Source organism: Lichenostomus cassidix, chromosome 3 (assembly GCF_008360975.1).
Source record: "Lichenostomus cassidix isolate B80296 chromosome 3, HeHo_3.0, whole genome shotgun sequence".
Taxonomy (NCBI): Eukaryota; Metazoa; Chordata; class Aves; order Passeriformes; family Meliphagidae; genus Lichenostomus; species Lichenostomus cassidix.
In genome coordinates this window covers 54,349,802-54,366,774 of record NC_139483.1, presented here as the reverse complement: position 1 = coordinate 54,366,774, position 16,973 = coordinate 54,349,802, and the positions used below count along the sequence as shown (strand labels likewise).

Below are 16,973 nucleotides of genomic sequence, written 5' to 3'. Positions count from 1 at the left end.
TGAATACTCCTTTCATATACTCTGCATTAGATTTCTGAACTTCTCTCAGTTAATACTAGAAAAGTAGAAGTATCTTAAATCTAGGATGGTTAAAAAGGAATATTTTTAAAAGGACCATAATTCTGATGAAAAAAGGAGCAACACATGTCAAGCAATTACACATAACCATGCTCTCCTTCCAACCCACAGTCCACATACATCACAACCATACACTCTACTATCTACTCTATAAACCTAAAGTCATACAAAATTATCCATCTAAAATGAGTTTAGATGTGTGGAAACATTGAGCTATAATCTATTTATTTAATGTTTATATCTATACTTAAGAAAACTTAAAGCATAGTCTGAGATTTATTATAGGAAAGTTGACTTGTTTTTCTATAGTATTTCTGTTAAGTTACTTGCAAAATTAAGCATTAGGCTGTTAGGATCAGCTCATGTAAGAGAAAGGACCTAGATTCATCATGTTAATCTATTTGCTTTTCTGGAAAGATTAATTTAAGGTTAGCAAATCAATGTATATTAAAACCCCCCAAATCTAAAGTCAAATATGTGCAGCATGTAAAAAGATAACAATCATGAAAGGTCCAATCCAAGTAATTATTCTGAGCATATACCCTTACCTTAAATTTCATAAAAGAAATGACAAAAGTTGGGATTGCTTGAAGTTCCTAGCAATATGAAACAAATGGGAAAACGAGAAGCAGGGAAAAAAAAAAAGAAGCAAAATAAAATAAAGCAAAGCAGACAGAAAGTCCAGAGAGAACAGTAAGAGCCACACATGTAGGAATACAAGATGTACTTAGAACTACTATCAAGATCACGTGTCTGTATCACATCTAGTGAAGCAGTTTTCATATTAGATCTGATTTCCAGATTGCTAGTCAATACGTGATTTATTTTATGTGGCAATATAGTTACTTACCGTAGAGCAACTGTGATTCTTTGAGATGTGTTGACTACACAAGTTCACATATGTTCATAGCTGGTCCATGCATGAGATATTAGACCCTTTTTAATTCTGGAAATGCATGTGGAAATAGCTGCTCCCTCTGACCACAAATAGGGGGTAAGCTTCAATCATTACTCCACTTCTTCCAATGCAAATTCTTTATGAACTGAGCATTGAATCAACAGGGAATATGAAGAGGAATTTGTGCAGACAACACATCTTGAGGAAACACAGTGGCAGCTGAGTTGTCTGGAGGGTGGGGGAAGAGGTTAAGAAATCTCCTCTTGCCCTCCCTCTCCCTGCCAAAATTCACCCAGACACAGTCCAGTCTGAAGAAGGATTCTTCTAACTAAATGTAGCATCTGCAACTTAGAGATTTGCTTTTCAGTTCTTTTGGCAAGATAGATAAAACCAGTTGTATCTAGCATCTACTGTCCAATTTATTCTACAGCAGACACTTGACACATGTCAGGTAAACTATATCCTTTAAAAAGAAATTAGGATTACTCCAAGAGTTCAGGGGACAAGAGTTTTGTAAGGTTACTTCTCCCAGGTACCTGGATTCTACTATTGTATGATAAATATTTCTTTAGACTATACTTCAGGAGGAAGACAGAAAGGCTAAAAATAGGGAGAATATGCTAGTCACTAAAACAAAAATCTTTTTAATCAACTACCAACTAAATTTTGCCTATCTTTATGTAAGGGATGGATTAATCTGACTCTGTTTTATCTCTATTGAAATAGTCTGCAACATGGGCTGCCAGAAGATAGTTTGCTTAGGACACCATCTTAAGAAAGATGCCATCTGGGAAAGTGTCTATCTCTTGCTGACTACAGGTGGAGTGTTTTAAGTACATAACTTTCTGATTTTAAAGGTCAATCCTGTCCTGAGTATCTAAACTAACCAAATAATGTAAAGATGGACATGGATACTTCAGGAGAGTAAAGAACAATATAGTTTTTCCTCCAGGAAATAAAGAATGATGACATTAGTAATTTAGTGCAATGTCAAACTCTTACTTTCTTCTCAGAGTCTGTGAGTTCTGGTTTCTAAAACGGGACATGCAAGGGGTCAGCAGTTCTACAGAAGTTTATGTGGATTGCTGGTGGAATATCTTAGTGATATGTAAGAAAAGAAAGTGGTTGTGAGATCAGAATGTTAGCATGTCAAATTGATTTGTGTTGTTCTGCTTCCTAGTAATTCACTTGGAATTCTGAATGCAACTCATTAATTGCCCTTTCATAACTTGTGTGCCAGCACCTCTGTGGGTACAGAGACAGGCAGAGCACAGGATGGCTGAATCCTGCATTCTCCTGCACCATCTCTGCATAAAGCTTGGGGGAAGGTGCTGAGGTTGTTTCTCAAAACCCAGCCCCAGCACAGGCAGAAGGCCTGGTCAGGGCTGCTGGCAGCAGAAACATCCCTGTGTGCCATGGTATGGAGATGGCAGGACTGCCTTAGCCTGAACAGGCCACAGCACGAGGCCCCAGTGCTCACTCAGTCCTCTCCAGCAGCCCCATCACTCAGTGGGATGCTGAGACACTGGTACAAGTATGTCCTCAGATTAATCTTGCAGCAAGTAATACTGTAAATTCCACTGCTCAGGCACTGGAAGCAAACAGCAAAGCTACAGCTACCTTATCCTCACACAGCCATAAGGAAGGAGACTCACTCCTTTACTCCTTTCAAAGCTCTTTTCTACCTCTGTAGTGAATGCAGAGAAACACAGATAAAAATTGCTTCTTCTTTCTCTCTTGCTGCGGCTGAGCAGATTGTCTCAGCAGTGTTTCCAGTGTTTGCCATGAAGAAAGCAAATCAGGACTAGGAAGTGAGTCATAATAACTTGGCATCGCTGAGTATCACCATTCCAGTGCATAGCCAATGCACCAGAGCACACACAAATCAAATTCCAAGGAAAAAACATGATTGAAAACAATTCCCTAGAGCAAAGAGTTAAACATCAGTGTGACATAGAAAAGAATCTATGTCAAAATTGTAAATATGCCTCTCAGGCATAAAAGCCCAAAGACTCTACCAAAACAGTTTCTTGGACCATTCTTGTTCTTATCCAGAAACTCAGTGTGGTAGAAATGTAAATGACACATTGCTTCAGGTAACAAATTATTACAACCTCATTGGTGTTATGCTTAAAAAGTGCTAAGGAACTTTAGGATACATTGGTTTGCTACTATCTACAATAACTATTTGTGTTATTTTTTGCTCCTACAACTCCTGAAAAGAGGAAAGTATCTGCAGGATCATCATTTTATTTTCCCCACCTACTAAACATCTGTAACACTTGTTCCTTTATTCTCAGCTAATCTTTCCAGTTTTCTTATTGTGCTTGCTTGTCACTTGAACTGCTCCTCAAAAGGAAATATAATGAACTATAAGAAAGTTATAAAATGTATTTATAAAGCCCCCCTTTGTTACAAACTGTATCTTATAGTTATGCAAGAGATACTTACATCATTCTCCGGCACGTCAGTCACTGTATGATGAGGATCGGGATAGTACTTCAAAAACTGGGCTACATAGGTCATGACAGACTTTTCATCTGGCTTTTCAACATCCACATCTAGAGAAGTGTTGAACACAGAAAATTAATTTTAGCTTAATGGCATAAAATGCTGCTTAAATGTCTAAACAGTATGAATTAGTACATCTGGCTTAACCCATGCAAGCAGTTCAAACCTTTTTAAACTATGCATTAGGTACCTTCTGGATCAAGGAGCCTTGGAATTCCTAGTTCTGCTTCTGCAATTGTGAAGGCTTCTTCCAGGTTTTCTCTATTTGACCTTCCCCTCACTTTCTCCATGTCCACTAAGTCTGGGCGGATAGCATGAATAACAGAATGAAATGCAACGCCACTCCTCCAACTTTGTCCAAAATCTTTGATTTCAATTCCAACTTGCCTAAAGAATATGAAAAGAATAGAAGTTACTAATAACATCAGGACCACATGAAACAACGGGGGAGACGTGAATGCTCCACCCAGTGGTTACCCATCAATAAACCTAAACCACTTATTCCTGCAATGCTAAGTCAGGTCAACTACAGCTCCATCCATCCACTGCATAAATTCATTTCTGCCTATAAAGATACAAATGTTTTCTTAAGACATGTTCATGATGTATTTGTCTCCACTGGACTTGCTAGTGGCAATAAGCCTTGAAGCAATGAGCAATGAAGTGCACCAAAGTTCTCAAAGTTCTTATATGAGTCTGTGGATGTACACAGCTCCGTTCACTATTCTCTCCCTCCCTATAAATCTTGCTCCATTAAGACTGCTGCTGTTCAATTAGGTACATCAGTCTCATACAAATAAAATACCAAAAACTCTGCGCTCATCTGTTATTTTTTAAAATGAAAGTATGAACAGTGACATCACTGCTGTCTAGGGGAAACTGTAACACACAAATTTCTTTATGTTTTAGCAAAAGCATGAATGATACTATAATTTCATACACCCTGAACACTTAGTATATCCACTAAAAATAAACACAAATTAACCAGAAATAGGAATATACAACAAGAAAGTAATCAGAACTGAATTACACTTCTGACTGCCTCTTTTACCAGTAATCCTGAAAGGTATGGTGGTCCACAGACAGCAAGAGTGTTTTTAACTTTGTCTGCACAAGCAAGCATCCTTTCAGGACAGGCTTAGACACCAAGGTAGCCTTGGCATTGGGAGGCTCAAGCAACAGTAACTGAGTGAAGCTTCATTCCAAGCTCACTGTGATCAATGAAACACTTCCACTGACTTTAAGGAAGTAGCCCCTGCAAACCACAAGGTGAAGCAGAGCTAGGTAAAGTGTAGCACTAGGTATCACTAGGCTTCTTTCCACACACTTTATCTACTCTTCCCAATAAAACTGAAAGTTTAATATATGAATCTTTTTGCATTTTGTTTGTTTACATGTCTGGAAACAGCAACCAATCACTTTCCATTGCTGGTATCTTACTAACAGTACAAAGGAAGAAAGCTAAATTAGACTGTACTACACTATAGATTACTGTATTCTACGGATAAAGTCTTTACAATTACATTTTTTTTCTCTGAGCCACCATTCCATAACTGACCATTTCCCCTCTATATTTTGCACTACTGATGTCTTCACTTACCAGTGATTCTTAAATTTGAGCAAATAAATTCATGTCATTTTACACCTCTGATTTGTATTTTCTTACTGTGTAAGCTACCTGATGACTATAGTATCTTTGTTCTAATTATTGGGGGGGAGGGGTGTTAATGCCTTTTTCGAAGCTGAAACAGCATGGGATAATCTTACAGAACAAAGAAGAAAATTCTTAAGTTAACTAACCATAGCAAGAGCTAACTCCAAAATAACTTGGATTAAGAAGAATGAAGATTCAGGGCAATTTTTGTAATAATATTTCCATTGTATCAAAAAACTGCAGAAGGATATAGATAACTTTTCATCACTTGCCTTTCAACAGCAAGTGCCAGAATTTAGTGTTCCTACAAGCTCTCACTAAGGAATTCTTAATCAGTTTGGTACTGGCAGTGTCACATGGAGTGTTTTGGCAGTGGGACTAATGCATTGTCATTCAGACATCTAATTCCCCTTTCAGCTCCTCATTCTGTCAGAGATAATCCCATTCATTAGTCAGAAACTATAAAATATGACAGCATGCAAAATTAATGTAAATCATTACTTATTACTTGATTGTTGTATGGTGGCAACATTTAGCAGCCTCAGTTGTCAAAAAGAATACAGTGTGAGGCTATATAATTATATATATAGGAAGGTACTATATAAATACAGAACAAAAGGATGATCCTTGACTGAGAGAGCTTGGAACCTGAGCAAAAAGTTAAAATATAAAATCAGTTAATTTGTAGGTTACTTACTTTGCTACCGTGTACTGCAACCATTTTAACAAAGCCTTCCTTGCACTTCCTTGGACCTTGGTTACCACCTTCCGTTTGCTTGGGGGACTTGCAGTTTCTGAACTGACAACACTTTCCACAGAAGAAGCACTGCTAGACAAGGGCTGCAGCTGTGGGAGGTTGCTGGTAAGTTCTTCAATCTGCCGGGAAAAAAATTGTTAATGGACTCTTTGTAGATAATCTTCTTAATTCACACCAGTTTCTTTAATAATTTCCCAGTACAGCTGTCAAAATAAAGTTGGGCAGAAGCCATGATTAACTGTATTTCATTTAAATATATATTACAGGAGCTTTAAAAACGCCAATGTATGTGCCCAGGTGATGGTCCGAAATTTAGGACTACAAGGCATCTGATACCCTACAGCTAGAACAATATGCAAGTGTGTCATGTAATGACGAATTATCTTCAAAATAGGAGACAATGCCTTAGATGTAGCTTGAGTTCAGATTATAAAACAATCCAACAATCCACTAATTTCAGAGAAGGCTCATTCAATTAAAGAATGGCACTGACCTCAGTGATGTCATCTGGATTTTTTAGTTCCTATTGTACTCTTCTGGCATAAATTCAATTGTGCTTTTGTTTAGAGGTACCTTTGAAGAAACAGTGAATGTACTGCAGGTAAAGTGCATTGATAGTGCTTGTTGAGGGTCTAGGACAGTTACTTGCATTATGCCTTTCATCAAATGAAAATCTTTAACTTCATTCTAAGAACATTCATTTGACTAAAAATTTGGTGGTTTAACATGACAAAACTATATCCAGAGGATGTTGCAAGATTTTCTGTACTGTCCTCTTAAAATCCAAAGTTTTGTTACATCGCAGAATGAGTCTGCCAGCATGAGAAACACAGCTCTCATGCATTTTTGCTTTCAGTCATTTTGATATTATGTATCTGCCTGTGACAAGTAAAAGAAAGGTCAAAAAATGACAAAATAAAAATTATGAAGAGAACTAGAGTTTCAGTTTGAAAAGCATAATTTTCTCTGATCGTTTCAATGAGCTATAAATTAAAACATTCATATCATTCTGACTAACTTTCATTCTGACAAATTCTGACCTACTGAGGCATCACAGTGGTTGGTGCTGAGGAGAACAGCATCCCTGAGACATGAAAGATACATCACAAGGGAGCCAAAGAGCTCCATAAAGAAGAGCAATAAAATTAGTTGTTATTTTAAGTGTTGAGCAGTGACTCACTTTGTTAACTCATATGGACAGAATTTAGAAGCCATTTTTTCCTCCCACCTATCTTCAACAGAATGCAAGTGATTTCTCCTGTACAAATTCAACCCTTTGTCAATCTACATCATTCACAGCTAAATTTTATCCTTGCAAATATCTGCATCTGCCAGTGAAATCACCATATTTACTTGTATGGTTTGAGAATAATTACTGACTGACACCCAGCACATTGGAATTAGACATACAGCACAGTCACCACTGTGGCTGCTAAAGATCCTTGTAACAAGAATCCACAATTCTATTATTTTCCTCTTTTGCTGTGCTGTATTCCTTAGACAAAGCATAAGAATATGTTTCAGCTACGAAAGAACTCCATTCTAGGCAAAGACCAGTTGACTCCACAGACAAGTATCTAATTTTACTCAACGTGAAGCACCTCTACCATCAACTGTTGCTTTATTCAGGATCAGATCCTCAGCTAATTACAAAGTGACATTGTTATGGTGAAAGACTGAACTACACTAGTTCATGCAAAATTATGATCTCTGAACAATTATTTGTGCAAGCAACTCTGATGTATAAAAAGTTGTCATACCTGAAAATATAAAATTATGGTCCACACCAAGCCAAGCACAATAGAAGGCCTGCCATCAGCAATATCAGTTGAGTTTATGTTGACAAGCTTAATCTATACAAAAAACAAAACACGTATTAGTATCCCACACAAAAACCAGCAATTATGAAATGCATTTCAAATAGCTTTCATATTGGAAATGCATTTCTGCAATCAAACAAGTTTCTCAATTAAAAAAACCCCACACATTAAATAGTGCAATTTCACATTTAGACAAGTTTTCCAAGTAACGGAAAACTTTTAAGCACACTTCATGCTATTATTTGTAGGAAAAAATATTTCAAGCAGAAAGAAAAATAAAAATTAGATAGAAACACTGTACAAACCGGAGATCCTCTGTATACGGACTAGCATGAAAAGCAAAAGGAAAAATATGATACAAAAATAAATTTTCAATGATTAATTACTAGGTAAATGCATTAACCTAATTTTATAATGGAAGGAAAGCACATTTTTGGCACACCTTACAAAAAAATTTAATCAGGAGAGCAAATTAAATACTCTGCAACAGATTTTAAATTATGCAGGGATTTCTTGATATAGTTCTAAATCATGTGGAATGAATAGAGAAAAGTGAGTTTAAGAACAAAAATATAAAAAGGAAAAGGGTGGAAAAAGCATAAAACAAAGAAAATGGAAAAAATAATGCCACAGTTCTCCTGCAAAGAGTATTTCATTGTAAAGGATATCAAAACCACAGATTAAGGCTCCTTTGTAAGACAAGCCTAACGATAGCTCTTTTAAAAATAGAGTGTGAAAAAAATTAGATGTCCAAGGTCAAATTAAGTTTTTCAACAGAAATGAGAACAGAATTCATTACTATTAACTCTCAAATGCTAATCTATAGTCTGAATAAAATATTGCCCCAAAACAAGCTCATAAGATAGAAGGAAATAAAGAGGGGATACAGAATACACAACAAACAAACTAACATGTAGATAATGATCAGGGAAATGAAATAAAAAAGTAGTACTGGAAAATCAGCAAATATATTAGTACTTATTTCCTCAGCAAAACTAAGAGTCAGGCATCAATCATGACAAAAACATGAATGACTGCTAAAGTGCTCATGCACTACAAGCTTGTTCAAGGACAAAAGTTATGGAAAAACCTTGACAGTCTAAAGAAAAGCCAGAGAATGACTTCAAGTGACCTCTCTCTGAAACAGCTGAAAGACTGAATTTCTCTGAATCAGCAACTGGAAACCCACTCGATAATGCCAAGAGCAAACAAATATTGTAGTCTGGAGCTCTGATTTTTTTCCCCCAATTAAATCTGCATAGGCTGCTTTGCAAGAGGCAGAAGAAGTCCCCATAGGTTGCATTTTCAATCCCCTCCATCAAGAAATCGACAAATCTCTAGGAAACTTGACATAATTTGTTTTTCCACCAATTAATAAGGAAATTCTTCTATTACCTACCTAAAGAAAAATATACTTTATTCTCTCAGCTGGACCAATTACAACAAAAGCTTTTCCTTTTCTAGAAAGCAAGGTTACTTTAATATCTATCACAAACCAAAAGATTTACAGGCATTCAGCTAAAGCTTCTGATTATGCTACTGTTCTCAGAAGCACACATTATCTAGTCTAGTTACAGAGTTACCTTTATCTTATACACCAATAAAATGGATCTAAAAATAAAAAGAAACTTTACAGAACCATGAGAAAACCAATTTTGTCTGGAATAGTATCTGTTAATTGCAAGCTGCAGTTTGTAGTGCAACAGGAGTATTAGCAGAAGTCTCTTTGGACAGGGAAAACAGTAAGTTGATTAAATGTGTAATAAAGTTCATTTATGGGAGAACCCATGGAGGAAGGAGGTCCTGTCTGCATTTGTTCCCCTTTGAGTACAGCCCGGGGATGACATTCAGCTGCCGAACAGGCATTTGCTGCCTGAACAGCATCCCCACCTCCTCGGGGAAGAGAAGGGTGACTGACTGGGAAGACGCATCTTTTAGGTTGGGTTCAGCTTATGGAACACTGCTATCAATCACCCTGATACACCTGACACCCTGCAGATTTCCAACTCCCTCCAGAAGAAAATCTGGGATATTAATACAATTACAACAGGTCCAGAGGAAAATACTGAGCTATCAGAAGGAAAAAGACAGTGCTCTGGCAATCTCCCTTGATCCTTGGCAGGGTCCATTTCCCAGCTGCAATGCTACAGTATTTCTGGGATCTAAGCTGGGCCACCCATCATGTTGTGACAACATAAACTAAGGAAGTGTGGTAGTTCTGCTCTTCACCCAGCCCTGTCTGAGGTTACAGAGGTCTCACCAGGAACAGCTCTGTCTGTACCTGAGCTTCCTCCCTCAGGCTGTGTATGGTATGGTTTGTGCTAACAAACTGTACTTCCCCAAACAGTGAAATTGGGAGCTAAAGCTGAATTTTGCTTCAGGAACACAATTTTTTTTTGTTTTGGCTATGCATTTGCAATTTTAAAATGTTCTCTTTTAGATTTCTTTTTATGGGCATTTACTAAGATTTTTTTCCATGTAACATAAATGTAATTAGGTCAAGATGTCAAAGAGTCAAAGTGAATGAAAGAATGCCAAAATCCAACAACTCCCAGCACACAGCATTGTGGAGACAAAATTCATCAGGTACAACATATGCACTGAGAAGAATTGAACTAAAATGCAGAAATTAGAGGAATGAAATACCTATAATCCAATGAAAAAAATCCACTGCAGAGAGAAGTCAGGAAAAAGGGTAGAAGTACATTGCTTTTATATGTTATTCATACCTAAATAAAAATGAGATTTTTTTGGATTTTCTTCTTTTGTTAAATTTATAAACTATTTTTTTTCTTTTCTAAAATGGCCACAGCACTGACCAGAATAAATCGAGGAATTACTCTGAAATACTGGCAAGCTAATAAGGGGTCACATTGCCCTAAATTTTTGTATCTATAATTTCATGGAGTAGATTTTTGTATGTAAAAGCTAGTGAAGACCAGAAATCTATTTTTGGTATTATACATGAATGTGTCTCCTGAAACAAAGTTTATTCTTTGCTGAGAAGAGCAACATGGAAGTAGAGATCATAAGGAACCAAAGAGCACATTAAAAAAAAAAAAAAAAGGAAATAATCCAAGGTGATTCATTATAAATTAAAACAAAACCAAAAAAAGACACAGTACACCCTACGCATTGCCTCGTATTAGTGTTGGACCTTATAATTTTCATTTTGCAGCAGCTTTTAGGCCCTGTGAAAAAAACAAAGACTGCATACATAGCTCAAATTTTGGAGAATAAAAACAGGTGGGTAGATACATATCATAGCCTTATGGAAACGAAGAAAAACAAAAAAGGAAATCAGGGCTAAGTGCTATCATACCTACCCGTCTACCTTCTAGAAACTTGAGAGCTGTGCCAATGTTGGCAACCCAGTGAATCCTCTTCAGCTGACGTCCCTGCTCACAAGGCTTAAAGAGAAACAGATTAAACTTCAATCAAATTTATGCCAATTTGCTTTAAAAATCAAAGTTTTAGATTATTGCCAGTGCCTGTGTGAAAATACTCCTTGGAACAGTGAAACTGTTGAATTGTATCTCTGCATGGACATCACACGGAGGACTGACAGACACAGGGGACACAAGTGTTATAATTCCATTATAAAAAAGCTAGAAATGCCTTAACAATCTCAGGATGCAAGCTGTTGACTTCAGTCCATAAACATCATTAAATCAGAGAACTGTTGTTCTTATGTAAAATAACTACCACTATTTTTGCACATATATATTTGTGTGTATATAAATATATACATATATATATATATATATACACACATTTTAGAGAAGACAACATTCTCTCAGTGAATTATTTTTGCCTGCAGTGTATAAGTCAGACTGGTTGTTATTTTTAAAATTCAGTGCAGTGAAGACATTTCACCTAAGAATTTTCATCTCATCTCTCTAATACCTCAATGGCAATTAAAACCCCAGCTGAATTCCCACTGAACAATGAATTTTGCTGAACCTTAGACATGTAGGCTAAAAAAAATACAGAATTCTTTGAATTTAATCAAGAACATATGCTAGGTTTCTAATACTCTACAGTGGAATTGAATTCCCTACAGAATCTTGTATTGTAATGCAAATGTGAAACTATTATAATTTAAATTGCCGTTCACAATGTTACAAATGGATTCAACAAAGGTCTACTATGAATTCTGAAATTCCTCTGGCATTTACTACAGAATATCACATACTGGTACACATAACCTTTAAGTTCACCAGACACAATTGTAGTTTTGAAATATCTCTTGTCTTTCCCTAATTAATATAGGCAGGATACAATCCAGTGCATTTCACTGTAACAGGTGCCATCATTAAAATTCTTTTCCTGCTTTACTACTTCTGGTTTGCCACAAGAGGGAGGCTTTCTGTCTCAGACTAACAAACTACATGGATATACTTCAATGGAGCAGAAACACACTGGAAAGTACAGCTTTATCCCATTTCACAGTAAAATCTCTTTTACAGTTTTATTTACTACCGAATTTTGGGGTTCAACTGCCATCACAACAGAGGTGAAATATGAAAAGGAGAGCACTGAAAACTGCCTGCATGTGATGGAGCCTGTAACACCTGAGCCCTGGAGCAAGCTGAATGACAGACTGTTTCACTTCTCCTTCGGATGCTGCCACCTGATCTGTGAGCTGGTTTGGGAAAAGTCAGAAAAAGTCAGGTTTTTTGGCCTAAAATCCTTTCATTTTTCTCCTAGATCACATGCACAAAACTAGCCTGCCTCCCAAGAGACAGCCTATTTGCTGTGAGCACATTGTCCCCTCTGCACATAACTTGGATGTGAAAAAGCCATTTGGCATCATTTAAGGTTCTTTACAGTAGCAGAGCAGCTGTTAAGGGCAATGGATATAAGCCTCCATTAAATCTGAGGAGCTTGTATGGGTTTTTTTGAGACAAAGCCGTAATTTTAACAAGAAAAGTCTATTTTTTTGGAAGATGTTTAGAAATAACTTGCAGTTTAGACTTTGTATCACACTAGCAAAACCCAGATGAACTAATACAGAACAAAACCCAGAAGACTAAGACAAATAAGCAATTTTCATGAACTACTATGGCAAAATTAATAAAAAAATGCATAGAATCAAGCACACCTGTAATAATATTTTGTAATCAGATAATCCACTCTGTGAAAACCTTACTTTCCTACATAGGAGTAAGTTTTTTTACAGTATTGAAATATAGAAACCTGTTAGAAAATTATATCCCACAGAAGTTATACAACTATCTTGTATATTTAGAAGGAAGAAAGCTCTTACCAGCTTCTGTCCTGAAAGAACCTCCAGAAGGGCAATTAGCATTACCCCATCTTTGATATCTTCAAAGAGGTCATTCACCAGCATGGGAGGATTGCGCTGAAAAGGGAGAAGGTTTCAGCTATTATAAAGAGTCACCAGTATTACATCTTAACTCCCTTCCTTTTGAACAGAAACCCAAAGAGAGTCGCTGGTCCCCTTCTTTGTGTTTTATAATGTTTAATATCAATACATCCTTTAACCACTGCTTTGCCACCACAGTGTTTAATTATTTAACATTTCTGGCACAGGACTGTCGATTTCTGCCACTGATGATACAAAAGAGAAATCTCCTGGTGCCTGAAACAAGCAGAAAAACAGCAGGAAAACACACCAACAACTGCCTGTGGTTCTATAAAATATGCACAATTTATGGATGTACTATTATCGTCACATTTCCATCAGATCCATCAGATTATTTTCCCTAGCGTTGAGTATTTCCCAGAAATTTCACTCTCTCACTCTGAGCACTAGGAGGAGCTGTCTGAAGGGAAGATTCCTAGAGCGGTGCAGCTGGTTGAGAGACGCTGCAACTTTCCCACAGCTGACAGTTGTTACACTGAGTTGCTGTATTTTCTCTCCTCTCCTCCAGCCTTGCAGGCTTCCGGTGCTGTCAGCACCGTGCCAGCTCCTACTTAAGACAAACTGCTTACTAAATGTCTTCACATTCACGAAAACAACAATAATAATACTCAAAAATATGTAAACAGATGATCTTTTAGAAATTTTAAATAATAGGGTCACATAATAAAACTCTGTATTCTTAAATGCACACGAGCTTGTGGAACGACCACTCTCAGCTGGTCAGTAGTTTAATGATCACAAAATGTCTCTCAGAAATAAAATGTTTAAACTTGGTCCAGCTGATAAATAGAATAAGCATCCTCCAGCTTCCATCAGCTTGTGGAATTCATATACCTTATGGTGATGATAATGATGATGACGATGATGATGATAGTAATCATAATAATAATACCTGCTAATTCACTAAAATTACGATGAGACTACAAAATTCTTGAAACTACTGTAGGTCTAATAATTTACTTTTGGGGTACTTGTTAAAAAAAGTGCTTGCACAACAACTTATCTGCTATTATTTTTGTGTAGAAATAGAGATTTGAAAAGGTGAACCTAACAAATGAAACACTGCTCTTGTAAAGGTAAAAATGCAATAACAAATCAGGAGAAAGCAAAAGATCCTGGCTCCCCAAATAAAAAAAATTGTTCAGCTTGGATAAACTAGTATTTCAATAAAACATAATTTTGGCATAAAGTGAAAAAATAACTCCTCTGCTGGAAGCAGACTTCATCTGAAATTTGACATGCTCTAATAGTCACACTAATAGAAGAGCCTATCGTCTCATGTATATAAAATAAAGCAGCACTACAATTCATTATGAGAGTATATTTAGTCATAGCTCTTTTTTATTTCCTAGCAATGCAATAGATAATGTTCTACCTTGGATCATGTTCTTCTTCACTAATATAACACCAAAGAAATCAATGGAACAAGCAGGTCACTGGAGATTAATTTGTCCCAGTCTTGCATCACAGGCAGTTGACCTAAATGCAATTAATTTTCCTCACCTTCTATGTTATCATTTCCTGTTTGAAGCTTGGAGCAGCTTTGGTTTTATCAGTATTACCATATGACAAAACACTGAAGAATTATGTGTTAAAATAATTGTGCCATAAAGACAAGAGGATTATAGCAGCTGCCATCCTAATCCAAAGGGAGGTGAAGGCCTAAAGAAATCTCACTACCTATCCAAATTGCCCCAGTAGTGAGGTTTGTCTCTTGAAATTGACTCTACAGCAATGAAGAGAGATGAGTTTCTTATAGTGCGCAATTCAGGATACAATTAGATTGAAGGGTGACATTTACAGTACTCCATAATTCTGGTGCCCGTAATGTGCTTTTCAGACAACCTGTTTGAGCACAACACAGCTCCCTTCCAACTTGTGTGCTGTGGCATCCTTACTCACAAATTGAGGTGGAGGTCAGAATTTGTCTCATCCCAAGACTAAGCCAAAAGTCATCTGGAATTCATCAGCAAATCAAGTCTGGGAAGCACTTCTGGTTTTCCCAGTGCATAGCTTCACATTGTAGTTAAAACCTCTGATCATCCAAGCCAAACTCTTGCTCTGAACCACCTTCCAGTGGTATTGACAGAAGCTACAAAAACTAGATTTACACCCCAGCTGAGGCTTGGTACTATTGTAAGGCAGTGAAAGTACCCCTGCATGTCATCCAAGCAAATTAACACCAACAGTATTTTCTACTTGAATCGAACATTGCTTTGGGGAGGAGCAGGTGTAGAGAAAGCACTGAAATAACATGAGAAGCAGCAAAGAAACCATCAAGCACCAAAGTTGGTAAGAGCTGCTGCTCTGAAGTGTGAGAATCACAATTGTCCTTAACTCAGCAAGCCTAAATGTACATTTAGTTGCTGGAAGGTTGAATAATTACAAACATTGCCAGTGTTTAGCAGCACACACCATGGATCTCACAACCAATAAAACAGGAACAGAAGGGAGATCCAACACCTGTGTCACAACATCTCTTGTACGAGAACCCTCTAATATGGAAAATTAGTTAATTATATAGACTGACAAAAATTTTCTTAGTAATACACTTCCTAATATAATGTTTTTTACTCCCCTGAAGATGTTAACACCTAATTACAAGGAGGTTACACTCTCTTAATTTTTCATAAACTTTCAGTAAGTATCTGTTGTTCATTCTATTAGTGAGTTTACAACATACTGCGTGAGTACAAACACTAAAATTATCCCTACACCTGGGAACAAAAATGTTATTTGATTGGGTTAAACCAATTCACAGTCTGTGTTTCAAAGCTTTGAAACTACTATTCCCCCAACCTTTCATGAAATATAAAGAAAGCAATAAAAAGCACATGCCTCTCCTACTTAAGAAGGTGATATATTTTCCATCTTTACTCATCTAATCCACTATCTCAAAAATTTGCATAAGTAATAGAATGAAAAATATTTAAGCAATGGCTGTTCTGAATGCAAGCAATGTCTCCTTTTTGGAAACTGGTGCAAATTTGTTCTGTATTTTAAACTTAGACTTTGAAAAGATGCCTCAAAAAATAATCAAGAGGTTTCATGCAGTACTTTTTTCAAAAACCCTCAAACTCATTTATGATGAAACATTTCTTTAGATAGCCATGGTGTCAAGAGTTACAGATATCTTAATTATAGTTTTCTGTTTTCTCTTACTTCTTCCTATTACTTATTCCATTAATAATTGTACAAGATTATACAAAATGGCAATGAAAGGGAAGAAACACAAAGTTTTCCAAGAGTAGCCAGGAGACAGACAATTTGAAGTGAAATTACTGTTAATTTTGAATGTATACACTGAGTCAAATTCAGCACCGTTATTCTGGATCCGTGGTGAGAAACAAAGACAGAAATTCAAATCTCCTTCCCCGCAGGTATCCCCCATTTCCCCCAGCTCAGCTTCATTCCTTCACTCCCAGCTCCTTCACCCCACAGTGGTGCAGCATGTGTTGCTGCTTCTCTGCTGTAGGTCTGAGGCCAGCACTTCACACTGCTCCTTGCTAGGTACCAGACTAGTAGATGCTCCACTTTTTATTGGGTCAAAGATGAGAGCAGAATGCAGACAATGCTGCCCAAAAGTGGATCTCCTTCCCAGGTTTTTCCCTATCATATTTCAAGGGCTTCCAGCCAATGGAGATTTAACAGATTGCCACTTTCTTTTGAAACAAACAAACCCACTACAACCTTTTACAAAAACCAAATAGCCTAAATATTGAACGTTTGGGTTACAAGTCATAACATGAGTGGAAGAATAGTCCTGGGCACTTCAAAGACCCATCTGTATGTCCTATAGCTGTGATTAACTCATAAAACACATTTCCACACTTCCCAAAAATATAACTAACAAAGATTTAAAAGCT

At 36.8% G+C, this 16,973-nt stretch overlaps 1 protein-coding gene across 1 annotated transcript in view; it reads right to left on the bottom strand.

Moving 5' to 3' along the window:
• SYNE1 (spectrin repeat containing nuclear envelope protein 1) overlaps positions 1–16,973 on the bottom strand; it is a 288,904-nt gene that overhangs the window by 220,910 nt on the left and 51,021 nt on the right. Inside the window, exons 4-10 of the mRNA XM_085055829.1 lie at positions 12,988–13,083; positions 11,045–11,128; positions 8,024–8,044; positions 7,659–7,751; positions 5,839–6,017; positions 3,678–3,874; positions 3,428–3,537 (exon numbers count right to left, since the gene is read on the bottom strand). Coding sequence (XP_084911955.1) covers positions 3,428–3,537; positions 3,678–3,874; positions 5,839–6,017; positions 7,659–7,751; positions 8,024–8,044; positions 11,045–11,128; positions 12,988–13,083 — 780 coding nt within the window. The remainder of the gene's footprint in view (positions 1–3,427; positions 3,538–3,677; positions 3,875–5,838; positions 6,018–7,658; positions 7,752–8,023; positions 8,045–11,044; positions 11,129–12,987; positions 13,084–16,973) is intronic.